At 53.3% G+C, this 15,508-nt stretch overlaps 1 protein-coding gene across 1 annotated transcript in view; it reads right to left on the bottom strand.

Annotated features, from left to right (window-relative positions):
- LOC148593292 (uncharacterized) overlaps nucleotides 1-15,508 on the bottom strand; it is a 28,067-nt gene that overhangs the window by 1,116 nt on the left and 11,443 nt on the right. The window contains exons 3-4 of the mRNA XM_088531467.1: nucleotides 1,099-2,730; nucleotides 230-934 (exon numbers count right to left, since the gene is read on the bottom strand). Coding sequence (XP_088387593.1) covers nucleotides 230-934; nucleotides 1,099-2,730 — 2,337 coding nt within the window. The remainder of the gene's footprint in view (nucleotides 1-229; nucleotides 935-1,098; nucleotides 2,731-15,508) is intronic.

Genomic DNA, 15,508 nt, shown 5'->3' with positions numbered 1-15,508 from the left:
GACAGAGGGCATGGCAGCCCTGCGCCTTTGGCTCCTGCAAAGGGAGGGCAGGCGGTTCCCCCTCAGCAAATGGGCCTGAGGGTAAAGGGCTGGGGGTGGCAGCTTCCGACCACACGCAGGGGGACACGTGGCCGGGGGCAGCTCTGCACAGCCCCGCTGCAGCCCCCCAGCACTGCTCGCATGGAGGCTCCCTTTGGGGGTGGCTGCTGACGACAAGCTCCCCGCTCACCTGCTGAGGAGGCCCTCTGGGCAAGGCAGAGCCGTCTGACCCGGCACCTTTGGGCAGCCGTGTTCTGACAGGGGGGCTGTCGCTCCCATCACAAGGGCCCGCGGCCAGCGGAGAGGCCTCTGCCTCCTGCTCTGTGGGAAGTGCTGGACTGGCAGCTGCATTTTCCACAGTATTCTGGGGCTCTCTGAATGCCAGGGGGGCGTCTGCCTTTGTTGTTTCTGAAGTGTTTGATGTGTCTGATGGAGAGACAGGCGCATTTTCTCCCACATTCTGCAAGTCTCCAGCCAGAGAAAATGCTGCTACCTCAGCTCCGTGGGGCAGTGCTGGGGTGAGAGGTGAGCTCTGCAAGTCACCGGCTGCCTCCCTGGCAACGTCTTGTTCCTGGATGCTGTTGGAGCCAGACAGCTCCGTGTGGCACATTGGAGGGTCTGCCAAAAGGCTCCTGAGGCTCGGTGTGACCCAGTGCATGCACACGGGGTTGTTCCTCTCCGTCTGGTCCCATTGCAACAGCTCTTCCTCAGCCTCCTCTTCTTCATCGCTCCACTCCACTCGCTCATGCTGCTGTGCTCCCACCTCATGATGGCCCTTGGGGGCATGGGCGCACAGCCGCTCCAGCACCTCCCACTTGGACCTCGCGTCCTTGAGGAGCTCCACTCGCGTCAGCTCCGGTTGCCATAGGTTGTGGAAGGAGTTTCTGGCGCACAGCTGAAGGGAGAGAGGGAGACTGGTGAAGGGAGTTGGTTTTCCACCAGCAAATGCCCCCGTGGCCATGCCAGCCCTGGGACAATGTGGCTGTTGCAGCAGGGCACAGTGGCTGACCTCAGCACAGGGAGTGTTTCCAGGTGCCCCAGCCCATGCCTTGCACTCACCTCCTTGGGTCGAACATTGAGGCATCCTGATGCTGTCAGGCAGAAACGTTTCCCCTTGGCCTCCAGTTCCTGGCCCTCGCTCTCCTTTGGGCTCAGCTCCTTCCTTTCAAGGCTGGCCTCTCGCAGCTGCGCCAAACTCTGTCCAGTGCGCGCCAGGCAGCTCCTCTCGAGCTCCTCCAGCGGCTCCGTTGTGACTGAGAGCACGGACAGGTACTTTGCAGGGTTGTCTCTGTGTATGCGCTGCGGTGCGTCTCGAAGGCAGCAGAGGATTCCCAACGGCTGCTGTTTTGAGGCCCGCCATGCAGGTTGCCCTCGCAGTGGCACCGGCCCGTAGCCACTGCCCCAGGAACTTTGTGTACCGGCTGCCAGGACCTTCCTTTCTCCACGGCAGACACTGCTCTCACCACGCTCTGCGCTCTCTCTCTGGGCTGCGCTTGCCAGTGCTGCTTGCGCCACGGTGTGTGCCAGTGTCCTCTGCAGCACTGCTCCCCTCAGCTCCTGGCCGTGGGCCGCACTTGTGTCCTCAGAAGGCCTCAAGGCTGCAAACACGAGTGCCAGGAGCGCGTCCAGCCATGCTGCGGCAGGAGATACACAGCTGTGCAGGGCAGGGCTGTGTCTCTCGGCGCTCATTTCTGTGCAGACCTCTGCGAGAATGTTGTCAGCCAGGGCAGCGGGCTGAGGCTGGGAAGCTGACGTGGACTCCAATGGGGCCATTGCCTGTTGGGAGCTGACAGCGATGGCTCTGGCAGAGCTGGCTGGTCCCTCTGCAATGTGGGGGCTGCTGATCTTTGGATCTTTCAATACCTCTGAAACCCCTCTAGCCATTGTCTCCCAGCATAGGAGCTGCTCCAGGCCAGAGGAGGATGTTCCTCCTTGGACATTCTCAGAGGTGGCCACTTGCCATTCAGGAGGCTGCAGGTTTCCAGCGTGGGCCACTGATACCTTACTTAAGGGCTGAGGCAGAATCTGTGTTCCCAGCACAGAGGAGGAGTGTCCTGGGAGCTGCTGGCTAGGAAGGGTTTTCTTCCTGGCACCATCTTCTGGCACCATCCTTGTGTTTCCCAGCACGGAAGACCGAAGTCTGGCCTCAAGCAAGCAGTGGCCATGCTCTGGAATTGCCCAGTGGGGAACACCAGCATCTCGCTTGGCTTTTTGAAGGGCAGGCAAATCAAGAGGCATGGACTCTTCCAGTCTCTTCCCGCACTCCAGAGACATCGCAGCACCCCCAACAGCCCCCGAAGCTTCCCTGGCAGCAGTTTCCCTGCAAGTTATTGCCACTGTCTCTAATCCCTCCATCACCATGTCCACCAGTCTCCTGGCCACATCTTCCGTATCGATGGCATTGGTCTTGCACCTGGCAGAAGCTCTGCAAGGCTTTTCTGGAGCAGGCAGCTTCTTTTTCCCTGTAGATCTTGGCATTTCGCATGCAGGAACCTCCAAGCCTCCATGTGCCTGGCTGGCTGCCCTGGCAGCTCGCGGTGGTTTGGGAGGCAGATGTGGCACCTCCGCTCTTAGCCCAGCTCTGCTGGGCAGGGTCTCCCTGAGCATCACAGGAGTCTTCTTGAGAAGGGCAGCGGAGGGATGAACAGCTTGCAGGGTGGAAAGAACATCATTGACAGTGTCCTCTGCCATCTGCAATGAAAGCGCACAGGAGAATTCCCGATGGCCTTTGCTCCACTCTCCAGCCTTCCACATGGAACCTTCCTGTGGCCCCTCATGCCCTTCATGACCGCAGTGCTCTCCCACGCACACGGGCAGCTGCCAGCCTGTTGCCAAAGGCTGGGAGAGGCCTTTGGAGAGGGCTCATCACTGTGGGGCAGGCACAAGATGGGCACATGGAGCAGCACCATGACCAAGCGTGAAGCTTGGCCTTGCAGAGTGCTGTGCAGAGCACGCGCTGCTGCTGCTCTTCCCTCCACTTCCCGCCTGCTTCCTGGCAGGTCCGCGCAGTCAGGCAGGGCCTTTGCCGGCCTCCCTGCTCAGCTTTGTACCTTTGCGATGGCCTGATCAGCATCTTCAAAGCCCTGGGGGTCAGACAGCAAAGGCCACCTGTCCTTTTGTGGGGAGGGAGTCGGGGTCCGCCTGCATCGCCTCGCTGCGTGCGGCTCCCGCTTGTCCACCTGCAGGGAGAAGGAGGCACCTGATGGAGAGGGTTGTGTTGCTACAAGCAGCCCCTGAGGCATGGAAAGCCCCAGCTCCATGTCGAAGGGAAGCTCATGGTCGAGCACAGCCCAGCTACACGTGATTCGAAGAGGCTCTCTGATCCTTTGCACAGGGCTCCCAGGATCCATATGGGCTTTGGAGCACCCCAGTCATGCTTTGTGTTCGAGAAAATCCCCACAGCCAGCAAGAAGCAGGCCCTGGCCAGAGGAGGTCACACCTGGCTGGCTTGGCCCACCATGCTTGTGCTCTCCATGCAGCTCCCATCCCTGCTGCCAGCCTCCCCCTCCAGCCCCAGCACTCACCTTCCTTGTGCACTTGCGCCTGGCAGGACGCCCATTGCTGGGCTGGGAGCAGGCGTTCGCCTGCCTCTCCTTCTCCATCTCCAGGGCACTCGCTGCACCCGGGGACTTGCTGCTCTGGGGACCAACACGAGCTGCTCCTTCTGCTGGAGCTGCTCTCCTCAGAGTGCGACCCTGAGGGTGGTGCTCTGGCCCAACACAGCCTTGGTTGCCATGGGCACTGCCCCATCACAATGGCATTGGGGACATGATGCCACCCCCATCACAAAGCCCTGGCCGTTGCCATAGGGATTCCCACGGGGTATATCCTGGTGGTGGCCAAGGGCACCCACATCTCATCTCAGTGCCTTAGTGGTCAGCAAGGGAGGCCCTTTGGGTCCCTGTGCCATAGTTTGGCCACCCTCATGGATCTGTATTTTGGAGAGCACAGCCAGCAGGGCCACATGCGTGTTCTATCGCTCTTTTTGGCACAGTGGACACCATGCCTCTATACCAGATCCCACTGGGGCTCTCCAGTTCTGCAAGGAAATGAACAAATGGGAGGGAGTTCAGCACAAGGACAACAAGTTGGTCAGGGGCTGGAGCATGGGGCAGGTAAGGAGAGGCTGGAAGAGGGAGTTTTGTTCAGCCTAGACCAGAGAAGGCCAGGAGGGATCTTCATGCTGTGCACAAATACCTTGTGGAGAGCACAGAGAAGCAAGTTTTTCTTGGAAGGACACGCTAATTGCATGGGAGGCAGCAAGGAAAAGATGGACAATGGGAAATTTGCAGCGTATGAAGGATTCACAGACTTCAGTGATGTGAAACCAAAGACCTTTATTTAAATGCAACTTATAGAACTCCTGACCCCAGAGACAGCCCCTGCCCTGCCCAGCAGGACACGAAGCTCCCCACAGGATCGAGGGAGGAAGCTCTGTGTGGGAAGATCATCCTCTACCAGGGCAGGCTCCTTCTCCTGCTGGGAGGGTGTTACAAGGCTCAGGTCTGCTCACGGGTCTAACTGTGAGCACATTTCAGAGGGCACTTTTCAAAAGGAAAGGCAGGGCAGGCATTTCCTGAAAGAGTAGTTTGACACATCCACTTATACCTACAGCACAGCAGAAAAAAATGCTTTGGAGCCATGGGCAGGAGTCCCTGCTGCATGTGACACATTCAACCAGGGCAGAGCAGAGTTGCAGAAAAGGGAGGTGAAAGAAGGGAAAGAGAGGAAATATGGGTGTTTCCTTGAGAAACTGAAAGGATTTCTCTCCCCAAAACCATGGTCAATTCCGTGTGGAACAGCAGAGCTATTTCCTACTCAGGATGTGCCGCCCAGGTTTTCCTGGTAGCATTTTTGTTTTCAGCAGAGTTTTCTCTCCTCACAGTTGTGGCCTATGACCACTACAATGCCATCTGCAGACCCCTGCACTACAGGACCCTCATGGGCAACAGAGCTTGTGTCAAAATGGCAGCAGCTGCCTGGGGCAGTGGCTTTCTCAATTCCCTCCTGCACACCGGGAACACATTTTCCCTACCCCTCTGCCAAGGCAATGTGGTGGAGCAGTTCTTCTGTGAGATCCCCCAGATCCTCAAGCTCTCCTGTTCCGATTCCTACCTCAGAAAAGTTGTGCTTCTTGTTGTTAGTACCTGTTTAGGCTTTGGGTGTTTCACTTTCCTTGTGATGTCCTACGTGCAGATCTTCAGAGCTGTGCTGAGGATCCCCTCTGAGCAGGGCTGGCAGAAAACCTTTTCCATGTGTCTCCCATACCTGGTTTCCCTCTTGATCAGCACCACAGTTTTTGCCTACCTGAAGCCCCCCTCCATCTCCTCCCCACCTCTGGATCTGGTGGTGGTTGTTCTGTATGCAGTGGTGCCTCCAATGATCAACCCCCTCATCTATAGCATGAGGTACAAGAGTCTCAAGAATGCATTGAAGCAATTAGTACAGTCAGTGCTAGAAATAAGCTCCCCATCCTTCCTAACAAGGGGTTTCTAATGCGTTTCAGAGAGTTCTGTGCTTTGGGAATTCTCTCTGTGTTTATAATGTGTTTATAATGTTTTTTTCTTTAACATAAGGTTTTTAATTCATGCTACTTTGCCAGAAGGGTGAACCCACTCAGTCTATTTGCCATATCTGCTGTAAATATGTCTGTCCTTGTGTCTCTGTGTCAGTCGTGGCTTCACTCAAATAAAAATGGATTTCCTCAGGACGATGCTTAAAGGTTGGCCTCTCCTTCCAAAGCTGGAGTCCATAATGTGCTCAAGGACTTTAACCTTCACAGAGTCTGTTGCTCTTCTGGGACTCTCCAGGGCCCCCTGGCAATGGTGTGTTAGGTAATGTGGGTTGGATTCAGTTTCCAGCTGTGGGTGCTCAGAGCTCCTGCAGGTGGTGAATGGTCAAGCCGTATCTCTCATATGACAGGGCTGGAGATGGATATGGTGCTTCCAGGAGAGCACAGGGCATCTTCAAGGGCACTGTGTTCCTGGGAGTGAATGGAGCTTCAGGAACTCAAGGGGAGCCACCCAAATGGAAAGGGCAAAAGCAATGAATGTGCTCTCTAGTGAGAACTCTGCAGTCCCACAAGAGGCAGTGGGGACCCAGGAGACCCAGGGAAGGGAGCCTGGAGAGTCACTGAGGTCACCTTCAGTGTCAGTGTTTGGCTGCCTGGGCAGCTCCTTCCTGCCGGCCTCTGTGCCTGTAGCCAGAGGACCAGCCGGCCCTGCCCAGCCTCCCTCCCAGCTCAGAGGCCAAGGACGGCTCTGCACCAACCCCAACGTGGCACAAGGATGGGGCCCAGCAGGGTTTGTGGGGGGACAGGGCAGTGCGGGCTGTCATGGGGACCATGTCAGAGGGACATTTCCCCAGGGCTGAGCACCCTGTCCTGGGTGCAGTCTGCACAGTGGAGCCAGGGAGCCGTGTGCAGGTGCAGGGATGGGCACACATGGAAGACCCCATGTTCCCCTTGGGAGAAGGGAAACTGCCAAGAGCTCTCCCACCCCTGCCCCACCAGCACCAGTGATGACCAGCCCTGCTGCTGCACCCACAGTTTCTCAGTGAACTCAACCACGTCCCCAAGCTGCTCCGTATAGCTGGCTGCAGGGACATCCATGGGGTCTGGCCATTCCTGCTCCTCACAAGCAGCTTGTTCAAGGCAATGCTGGAAGAACAGGCTGGCACCATCCTCTTGGCACTGCCCTGCCTGTGGCTGGGACAAGTGAGCAGTCCCCTGCAGAGAACGATTCCTGGGACAGGCACTTGGGAACAAGCAGCTGGCAGTGTTGATGGGAGTCCATCCGGGACATGCTCTCTGGGTGGACAAGGAGGTCTCAGGCTGCCCTCAGCCTTTTGGGGAGGAGTTAGTCTCTGGGAGGAGTGCGGGGAGGAGGGACATGAGTCCTCTGTGGTTTATGAGGTGAAGGTTCTGACATGTGCTGGGGACCAGGGCACTGCTGCCTTCTACGTCCTCTTCCAGCTCCTGGGAGGTCATTGCACGAGCCAGCCAGCCCTGGAGAACAACTATCTCCACAGCCTGGGAGCCAGTGCAGGGAGGGTGTGTGCACATGGGGTGCCCTTTGAGCCGCACACTTGCTCACATTGCTTAAAGGAGACTGCACCCACCTCCTCACCCTGCTTGGGTGCTTGGTCACTCCCACTGTCGTCTCACCCTTGTCACCTACAAGCTCACACCCAAGCCCTAGCCCTCATGTTCAAAGAGCTCCACACATCTGAGCTGCTCATTCACACCAAGGGCAGCCCCCTTGCTCATCTTCCTGCGGTCCATCCTGAAGATCTCGGACCCTGCCACTGTACAGGCTCTATAATCATGTGTGAGATTCCACCACATTCCAGCTATTCCAGCAACAATGTTTCAGTCAGATGAGCACCTCCATTTGCTCCTTTCTTAGTCCCAGGCTTTATGCTCTGGTGCATATTTCCATTGCAGAGCCTCAGCTGTGGCACAGAGAACGGGCTGGTGATGATGAAACTTGTTCTACCAAGGGCCAGGGACACAGCATTTGCAGTGGTTGCACTTCAGAGCACAGGCATGCTGTCGTGCAGAGGAGGTGTCCATGTGTTGGTGAGAGGAGATTCCCACTAAGACAGCAAAGCCTGCAGAGTCCAGGGTAGGGGGAAACAGAGTTGGACCGCCCAGCCCTGGCAAGAGAGGATTTTGCTCCCTTAGTTCCCTCTGCAGCACCTTGGGGCCTGGGACAGAGGTGATCTGATCTCCAGGAAGGACAATGCACCAGTGAAGAAGGTCCTGGCTTGGACTGCAATGCAGTGACCATGTGGACATCATTAACACTGTTCTTATTCCTGTCATGTGATAATGAAAAGAGGGTGACAGAGTAAAGAACTGGAAGGTTTCAAGAGTGCAGGGACACGAGTGGAGACCTCTGTGTCATGTGCATCCCATTAGAGCATCATGCTTGCATGTGGACAGTGCAGACTGTGACTAAAGGCAGAGGTGGGACTCATTTTTTTGGGCACAGGTGGGACATCGGGGATGCCCTGGGCACTTGCCCAGCACCACTGCAAAAGGACATGACTTTCCTGGGAGTACCAGGCTCTGTCTGCCAGAAATGTGCAGTTGTGCAGGATGTCCCAGGCATCTGACATGGCCCTTCAAGTCTATTTTTATGTCATTGGATGAAGTGTCTGAGGGGATGGCACTATGATTTTGCATCACAGGGAGCTACTTGTTTGCCAGCTTCACAGTCGGTGCTGCTCTGGCAGTATTGGTCATCTGGAGTAATTTCTGATGGCCACGGAAATTCCGTACTTGGCCCCCAACTCAGGATCTAGAAAGATATGGTTCTCCCAGCTGCTCCGTCAGAGCCAGCAGAGACTAGCACATGCCTTGCACCACCTCTGTCTCATCCCATGTCACCATATGTTTCTGTGTGGCCACCTCATTCCCACTCCCCATCTCCAGGGATTACCTGAAGTGAGGCAGATGCTGACTGCCACCAGAGCTCCTCTCACCAGGCAGCTGACATTCATGCACACCCTGCAAACACTTGATGTTATTCAGAGCAGGCACTTGATTCAGTGACACAGAAATAGACCTGCAGGGACATGTGGGGTGTCTGGGGATGAGAGCCACATTCCACTAAGGTCTCTGCTGTAGTCGCCACAACCTTAAAATCTTTTAGCACTCCCTCTCCTGAAACTCTTCCTACACTTAGATGAGGGAAATGTGCTAATGATGACCTCAGTGTGGTAAATCACAGCCTGTCCAGGTCCAGGCTCTTCTTCAGTGGCACCTTGTCCTTCCTGAAGAGGGATTCATTTCTGTCGCAGGCCCAAGGTGACATTAATCATCCCCAGGAGGCAAATCCCTCTCCTGTTTTTCCCTGGCCTTGGGCATTCCAGACTTTTCTCTCTTTGTGGGAACCTCCTTTCAGCATAACCCTGACAACTGCTCCCTACACAAGCATGTTCCCGCTGTCAAGTGGGGCCATTGCACACACAGTGTCCTTGGCTCTTGGTAACAGGTTTCTCCATTGCAGACCTCTTCTTTATGCCACAGTTGAGGCTCTCCAAACCCAATATTGCACACAAGTGCATGCAGCCTGGGACACAGAGGAGGGCAGATGGAGAGGCACAAGTTGTCACTGCACGGAAACATAGTTGGAATAATTGAGATGCTTTGAGACCACTCACATGACTAGAGGGCTGTGATGGCAGAGGACAAGCTCTCCAGGCAAGAAGGGCAGCGGGGAAGAGCAGGATGGGGTGGATGTCCTTGATGGGATGAGACAGCTCAGATGGAAGGATCTCTTGCATGGGATGGATCAAGGTCTGGGGGAGAGCTTGTGTAGGCTCCCTCCCTGTGGGGGAATCCTGCAATCTGAAGGGTGGTGGAGCTTAGGAAAACCAGCAGGTCTTTAAGGAGCACAGCCACCCAGTCCAAGGATGGTCCATCCCGATGCTCATTAAAACTAGAAGACACTTTGGGAGATCAGGTTGGCTATGCAGGATAGTATTGTCTACTTTCTAAGGATGGTGTTCCAATAAGGACAAAAATCAGGTCCTGCTCCTGGGACAGACCAACCCTTGCAGGGATATGGACTGGGGAATGTCTGGCTGCGCAGCAGCTCTTTGGAGAAGAACCTTTGTAGGCAGCAAGCTGCATGTGAGCCAGCAACATGCTCTGGAGGCCACCATGTCCTGAACTGCATGAACAGGAATCCCCTACACTGTACTCGTTAGAGTGCCTCTAGCTACTGCATCCAGTTGGGGCTCTCTGTAGAAGAACTCTGCTCATCACACGAGGTGAGTTCAGTGTCAGGCCCCCAAGGTGGTTGGGGGCTCGAGTATCACTTGCCCCACCCTGTGAGGAGAGGGTTTGGGCTTGTCCAGTGCAAAGAAGTTAAGATTTCTGCTGAAAATTCCTTTTTTGTTTTCCTGTGGGTCACCAGCTGACATCACCAGAGTCAGACCCTGCTACTGGGGTGAGGTTGCTTTTTCAGGCCTAGGCAGCACATGGCCTGCATGCAGAAGCTGAAGGCCATGAGCTTCCTTAGCCTGCTGAGGTGTTACAGCTAATGGGAAGAGAGCAGGAGCCTGCGACTGCCTGCAGGGTGGTTTCAGGGATGACGGAATTTGTTCTGGTAGTGGGAAAGAAACTGCCAAGGGGAAAGAGTCACAAACTGCTTAGAAAAGAGAAATGTCACTCAAGACCAGTGCTGTGGTGCGAGAGGTCGCCTGGAGGGGACCTGAGATCAACTCATGCCTTATTGTTTCAAAGAAGAGTCACCGAGGACAGAGAGACATGGGAAAAAGATGGAGAGATGCTGGGGCGAGAACAAGGTGGGGAAGCAGCCTGGGTGTCTACAAGCTGCAGGGAAACAGGCACAGGCATGGGAAAATGTGGGACAGCCCAAAGGGGAGACAGCCGAGGGCAGGGCCACAACCAAAAACCTCCTCAAGAACTAGCTCTATGTTCTCTTGGCCATGGCTGGTGTGTTTGCCATTGAGGTCTATGAGAAGAAACTTCTTCCTTCTGGCCTCCTTGCCTGCTTTCCCCCAGGGACACAAGAGGTCCTGGATCAGTGTCCTGCCCTAGGCCCTGAATACCCCCACTCACACACTGCTCCAACGAAAAGCCTTGGGCAAATCATGATGGAAAGGATCCCCCTACTTAGGGCCTGGGCCTCTGTTTGGTCAATCTGCTTGAAAACATACATGTAGGGTTGAGATGGCATCAGAGGCACCTGCACTTTGCATTTTCTTATGTTTAATCATGGCTTCCAACTCTCTGCTCTAATCAGTCCCTGGGGAGGCTTTGCTTGGTAATGATCCACAGTGGGACCCATTAACCCTCCAAGAAACTTGGGGATGTGCTTCTGACTTGAACTTCTTGAGAAGTTTCTTCAGTCTCCTCTCAGCATTGGTTGTTCATAGGCTCAGCACCAAGTACTCCCAAGGGGTCAGTCAAATGCAAAACCCCTCAGGAGTCATGATTCTTGCAATAATTTTCTTCAATTTTCAAATCTTCTATAGCTTATTGGAAAGGAGTGTATTAACATTAGACTGATTACAATGAGCACCTGGAAAAGAAATATGGCTAATTTTTTTTGAGCTTTCTTTATTTTTCCATTTTCTGAATCAGCCATATGCACTTTCTCCACTTCCTAGAGTGTCTCCTAATGAAGTCTGGACATGTGTGAAAAGCAGTGTTTTTGAGGGGAGACCGGTATGAAGAACCTTCTTGCTCAGCTTCCCAGCCCTGCCACTTCTCTCATCAGCCACTGGGGACTTGGATCACTCTGGCTAAAATCAAACTGTTTTTCTCACTCCGGTAGCTGAATGCTACAGCTCATGTGCACCAATTCCCACCTGAACTAGCTGCAAACATGTAAAAGTATTAAGTATGATAAAACAAAATAACCAGGATCCTATGTCAACAGGAAACGAAATCCACACCTCAACTGTAGGTTGAATCCCGAGTTGCCTCCAAGGAGCTCCACAGCCTACAAGGAATAACCTTCCTTGAACTGCTTTTCACAAACAGATAGTAAAGGCTGGATAGACACACGGTGAAGGAGCTGGTTAAGAGACAACAAGAGTCTCCTGAAAGACTCCCTGAAGCTCAAAGCAGCAAGGGAAGAGCTGAGAGGTGTCTGAACGATAAAGAGCAAGGGGAGGAGGAAGACTAAAACTATGGAAAGTGCAGATGTGCAGATCATCTGAAACAAAGCTGACTTTCAAAAAGTCCAAGTTAATCAGACATGTGGAGATATGTGAGGAATTGGTCAAAGTGTGTCTGTGAGTGGGCAGATTCCACCCCATGACAGACACAATCCATGCAGATTTCTCTGTCCAAATGCAGTTGTCTGCATTTCCCTTTCTAGTCAATGGAGGGAAAACAAGTGATCTTAGCATTTTTTTTTATTTATTTCAGATATATTTCCTAATGACAAGCTAAGGGCCTGTAGGAGACACCTCCAAAAATTCCAGCACCATAAGGGAACACAACTAGTCCAGGGCATCTCCAGCAGTACCAGCCTCTCTACGCGAACAAATTGAATCCATCCCCTAAAGCAGATTATAGTCATAAGTAGGAACATGCTGAAAGAATAACAAAGACAGCCTTTTCCAAAACTTCAGGCAGTCTTTAACGATTTGAAATACATTTTCATTCTTCTAATTTGGCAACACCATGTTCTTGCACTACTTTCACCATGGCCATGAAGTAAGGCAAGAAGCAGAGGCCTAGATAAAGTTTTCAGGAGGATTTGTGTTAAGGGCACCTTTGCTCTCTTTTGGCCTATCATCTCTCTCTTAAGTAGCACAGTGCATGAAACCCTGCTGAGGAAGTGAAGAACAGCGAGCCTGCTTTAGTGCCTCCAGGAGGAAGACGGTCTTCTGCCACAGACTGTCCTCCATCCCACTTCTACCCAAAGAGCAGCCCACAGCAGTTATCATGGAGCTGAGGCTCACCCTCATCTCAGCCTGTGCTCAGACTTTGTGCTCTTTCATCCCACAGGACTTTGATCCTGTCTTGCCAAATGCCAAATCCTCAAACCAAGCCCCAACCCCAGGCAACCCCATAGTTCTGCCCAGGGCACACACTTGCCAGGAAAGGGAGAGAGAAGTGAGCTCTCCAGTCACCCCTTTTAGAAATTTCTCAGGCTTCACCTTGTTGGTGAAGGTTGACTGTAGCCAAGCAGGGCTGCACTTGCTAGAATCCCAGTGAGCTCACATTTTCCTTCTTCATTGTTTACTCTTACTGAAGCAGGAGCAGGGAGATTTGGTTTTCCCCAAACCATCCTTACTTTGCTGGACAGTATTTGTGACTTCCTCCTTTGCAGCCTCTCCCCCTTTCCACATGCTGCCTTATTGACCTGAAGACCACATACCAGTTCCCTGTTTAGTCAAGCTGGGCTCCAGTGATGTTTCCTAATTTTACCAACTGTTTGTATGGAGCTTTCTTCTGCTTGACAAATGCTTAATTAATGGCTGCCTTTCCCGAGGTCCTCCACCCTTCAGAGCTACTTGCCTTGGTCCATCCTATAGAAAAGCTCCATGTACCCAAGCTCTCCATTCAACATAGCATTTCCCCCTACTCATCTTACCTGGTGGTCTCTCGTCAAGAAATCCATGCTGCCCTTGAAGGAATGTAGCCATTCAAATGATCTCACCACATCTCCCTTCTTCTAACTACATGGCACTCCTGTGGCAACTTGTGCATCTCTCTTTGCACCTGGCTGCATCCCAGGCTACATGGAAGGCTTTTCCATGTGCTTTCCACACCTGGCCGTGCTCTCCCTCTTGGTCAGCACTGGCACATTTGCTTAAGTGAAGCCCCCTCCATTTCCTCCCCAGCTCTAGATCTGGCCCTGGCCGCTTTGTACTTGGTGGTACCTGCATCTACAGCGTGAGGAACAAGGAGCTCAAGGATGCACAAAGGAAATGGGTTTACTTGGGGATATTCCAACAGCACACCACTCTTTGAAAGTGATTTCATAGCTGTTTGAGGTGGTTTGGCTGTTCTATTTTGGATAAGCCTATTTGTACACAGATATCTAAATTCATCAGAAAGAGGACTGGATTCAGTGTCACTTGTGGGTGCCCAGGCCCCTGGAGATGGTGAGTGCTCAGGAGGGATCTGCTGAGGACAGTCCCAGCATTACAGAGCTGGGACAGATGCCCATCCTGCTGGAAGGGGTTATGCAGCCACCATGGAGCACAGGAGACCTCCAGGGGCAGAATATGCCTGTAGTGGGGGTGAGTGCTGTGCTGGGAGAGGGGCTGCCCAGAGGGGCTGTGGAAATGATTCATGTATTCAAGACATAGAAAATATGGGGGCTATCACAGAGATTTCCTCTACAGTCCAATGGAGAGAGCAGTGGACACTAAAAGGCAACGGCAGATAAATATTTTTTCACAGCAGATTCAGAAACTTTCAGAAGATTTCCACTCTTTCGTCACTGGAAGACATTGAAAACAGCCCTTCATCTTCGCAGGCAGGGCTCAAGTGTCCGAGCACCAGTACCCAGAGGGACTTGGAGATGTCCCAGTGTCTCTGAGTGACTGTGACCTGCGTGGGCCTGAGAGCTCTCGCAGGGATCTGTGGGAGAGCAGAGCCCCTCAGAGCTGCAGAGGGAGGCTGAGGACAGGGGACCACAGCACCTGGAATGGCACCAGCTGTGCAGGACTCTGCCTTTCATGAGCCTTTTCATGAAAAAAAGATCATGCCGAACTCTAGGGTGCTAAAACAGATCAATGAATAACAGTGGGAAGTTAAACAAAGCATTTACTTGCTTTAATTCTTTCTCTTAATTTCTTTCCAGCTTTTTTTTTAAGACATTTTCTAAAATTTCTGTTACAATCAGGCCTATAGTACTAAATAGGAGGTTTCCTTGTCCCACTCAGAGCCCAGCACTCAGAAAAGCCCCCCTGCCCACAGCCGTCCCTGCAGAGAGCACATCACACTCAGAGGTATTGTCCTCTCCTGACCGATGCGGAAAGTTGGGGGACCAGCTTCAAGGAAATGCACTCTTTTCACATGGCTGACTTTGCCCAAAAGAAATCTACCCCAGTTAAAGCAAAGGCCATGGCCAGGAAGAAATGAGACCTCCCCAGAAGAGCTCCTAGCTCTTCCCTCATCCCAGCTCCCCTTCAACACCATCCTTGTGCTCCTCGTGTTGGTGCCATCCCCGCTGCCTGCCTCTCCCTTCAGCCCCACTGCTCACCTCGCTCACGCTCTCCTGCAAGCCTGAGAGCCCGTCTGTGGGCTGGGAGTGGGCATTCCCCTGCTGCTCCTTGTCCATGTTCAGGAAGCTCTCGTGGGCACCTGACAGTGGCACCAAGGAGAGCTGCTCCCTCCTGATGAAGTTGCTGTCTCCAGAGTGGGGATCCTGGCATATTTGCCCCCAACAAGGACATGGTCACCATGGGGACCACCCCCTCACAATGGCCTTATGGGCATGAAGCCACTGCCATCACAAAGCCCTGATGGTTTCTGTGGGGAGCCTATCATCATGCTGTAGTGTAGACCATGGAGATCTGTCATGATGTCTTCATGGAGACGATGGAGACCTCATCACAATGTCTTTGTGAAGACTATGGGGATCCCACCACAATGTCCTGGGGGAGACCATGCAGACCCCATAATGATGTCTTGGTGGAGATGGCGAGGACCACGTCACGATGCCCTGGTGGGTACCTCATCTTGGTAGAGACCATGGAGACCCCATCATGATGCCTTTGTGGGAACTATGGAGGCCCCTCATGATGCCCTGGTGGAGACCATGGAGAGAAACCCCATCACAGTGTTTTGAGGAAGAGCATGGCAATCTCATCATGATGCTTTGGTGGAAATCCATAGCAGAGATCTACACAAGGCCACTGCTCTTGCTCTGCCTACCAATCTTCACCCCTACAATCCTGACTGAATATCTGTCCATCCCTAAGCAGAGCTCCCTGCATCCCACTGCTCTCTCCAGGGGTTCCTTTG

Source organism: Tinamus guttatus, unplaced genomic scaffold (genome assembly GCF_059628265.1).
Source record: "Tinamus guttatus ecotype Peru unplaced genomic scaffold, ASM5962826v1 Tinamus_guttatus_pri_ptg000420l, whole genome shotgun sequence".
NCBI classification, from domain to species: Eukaryota; Metazoa; Chordata; class Aves; order Tinamiformes; family Tinamidae; genus Tinamus; species Tinamus guttatus.
Note: the sequence above shows the minus strand (reverse complement) of the source record. Positions and strands in the feature narration are given on the sequence as shown.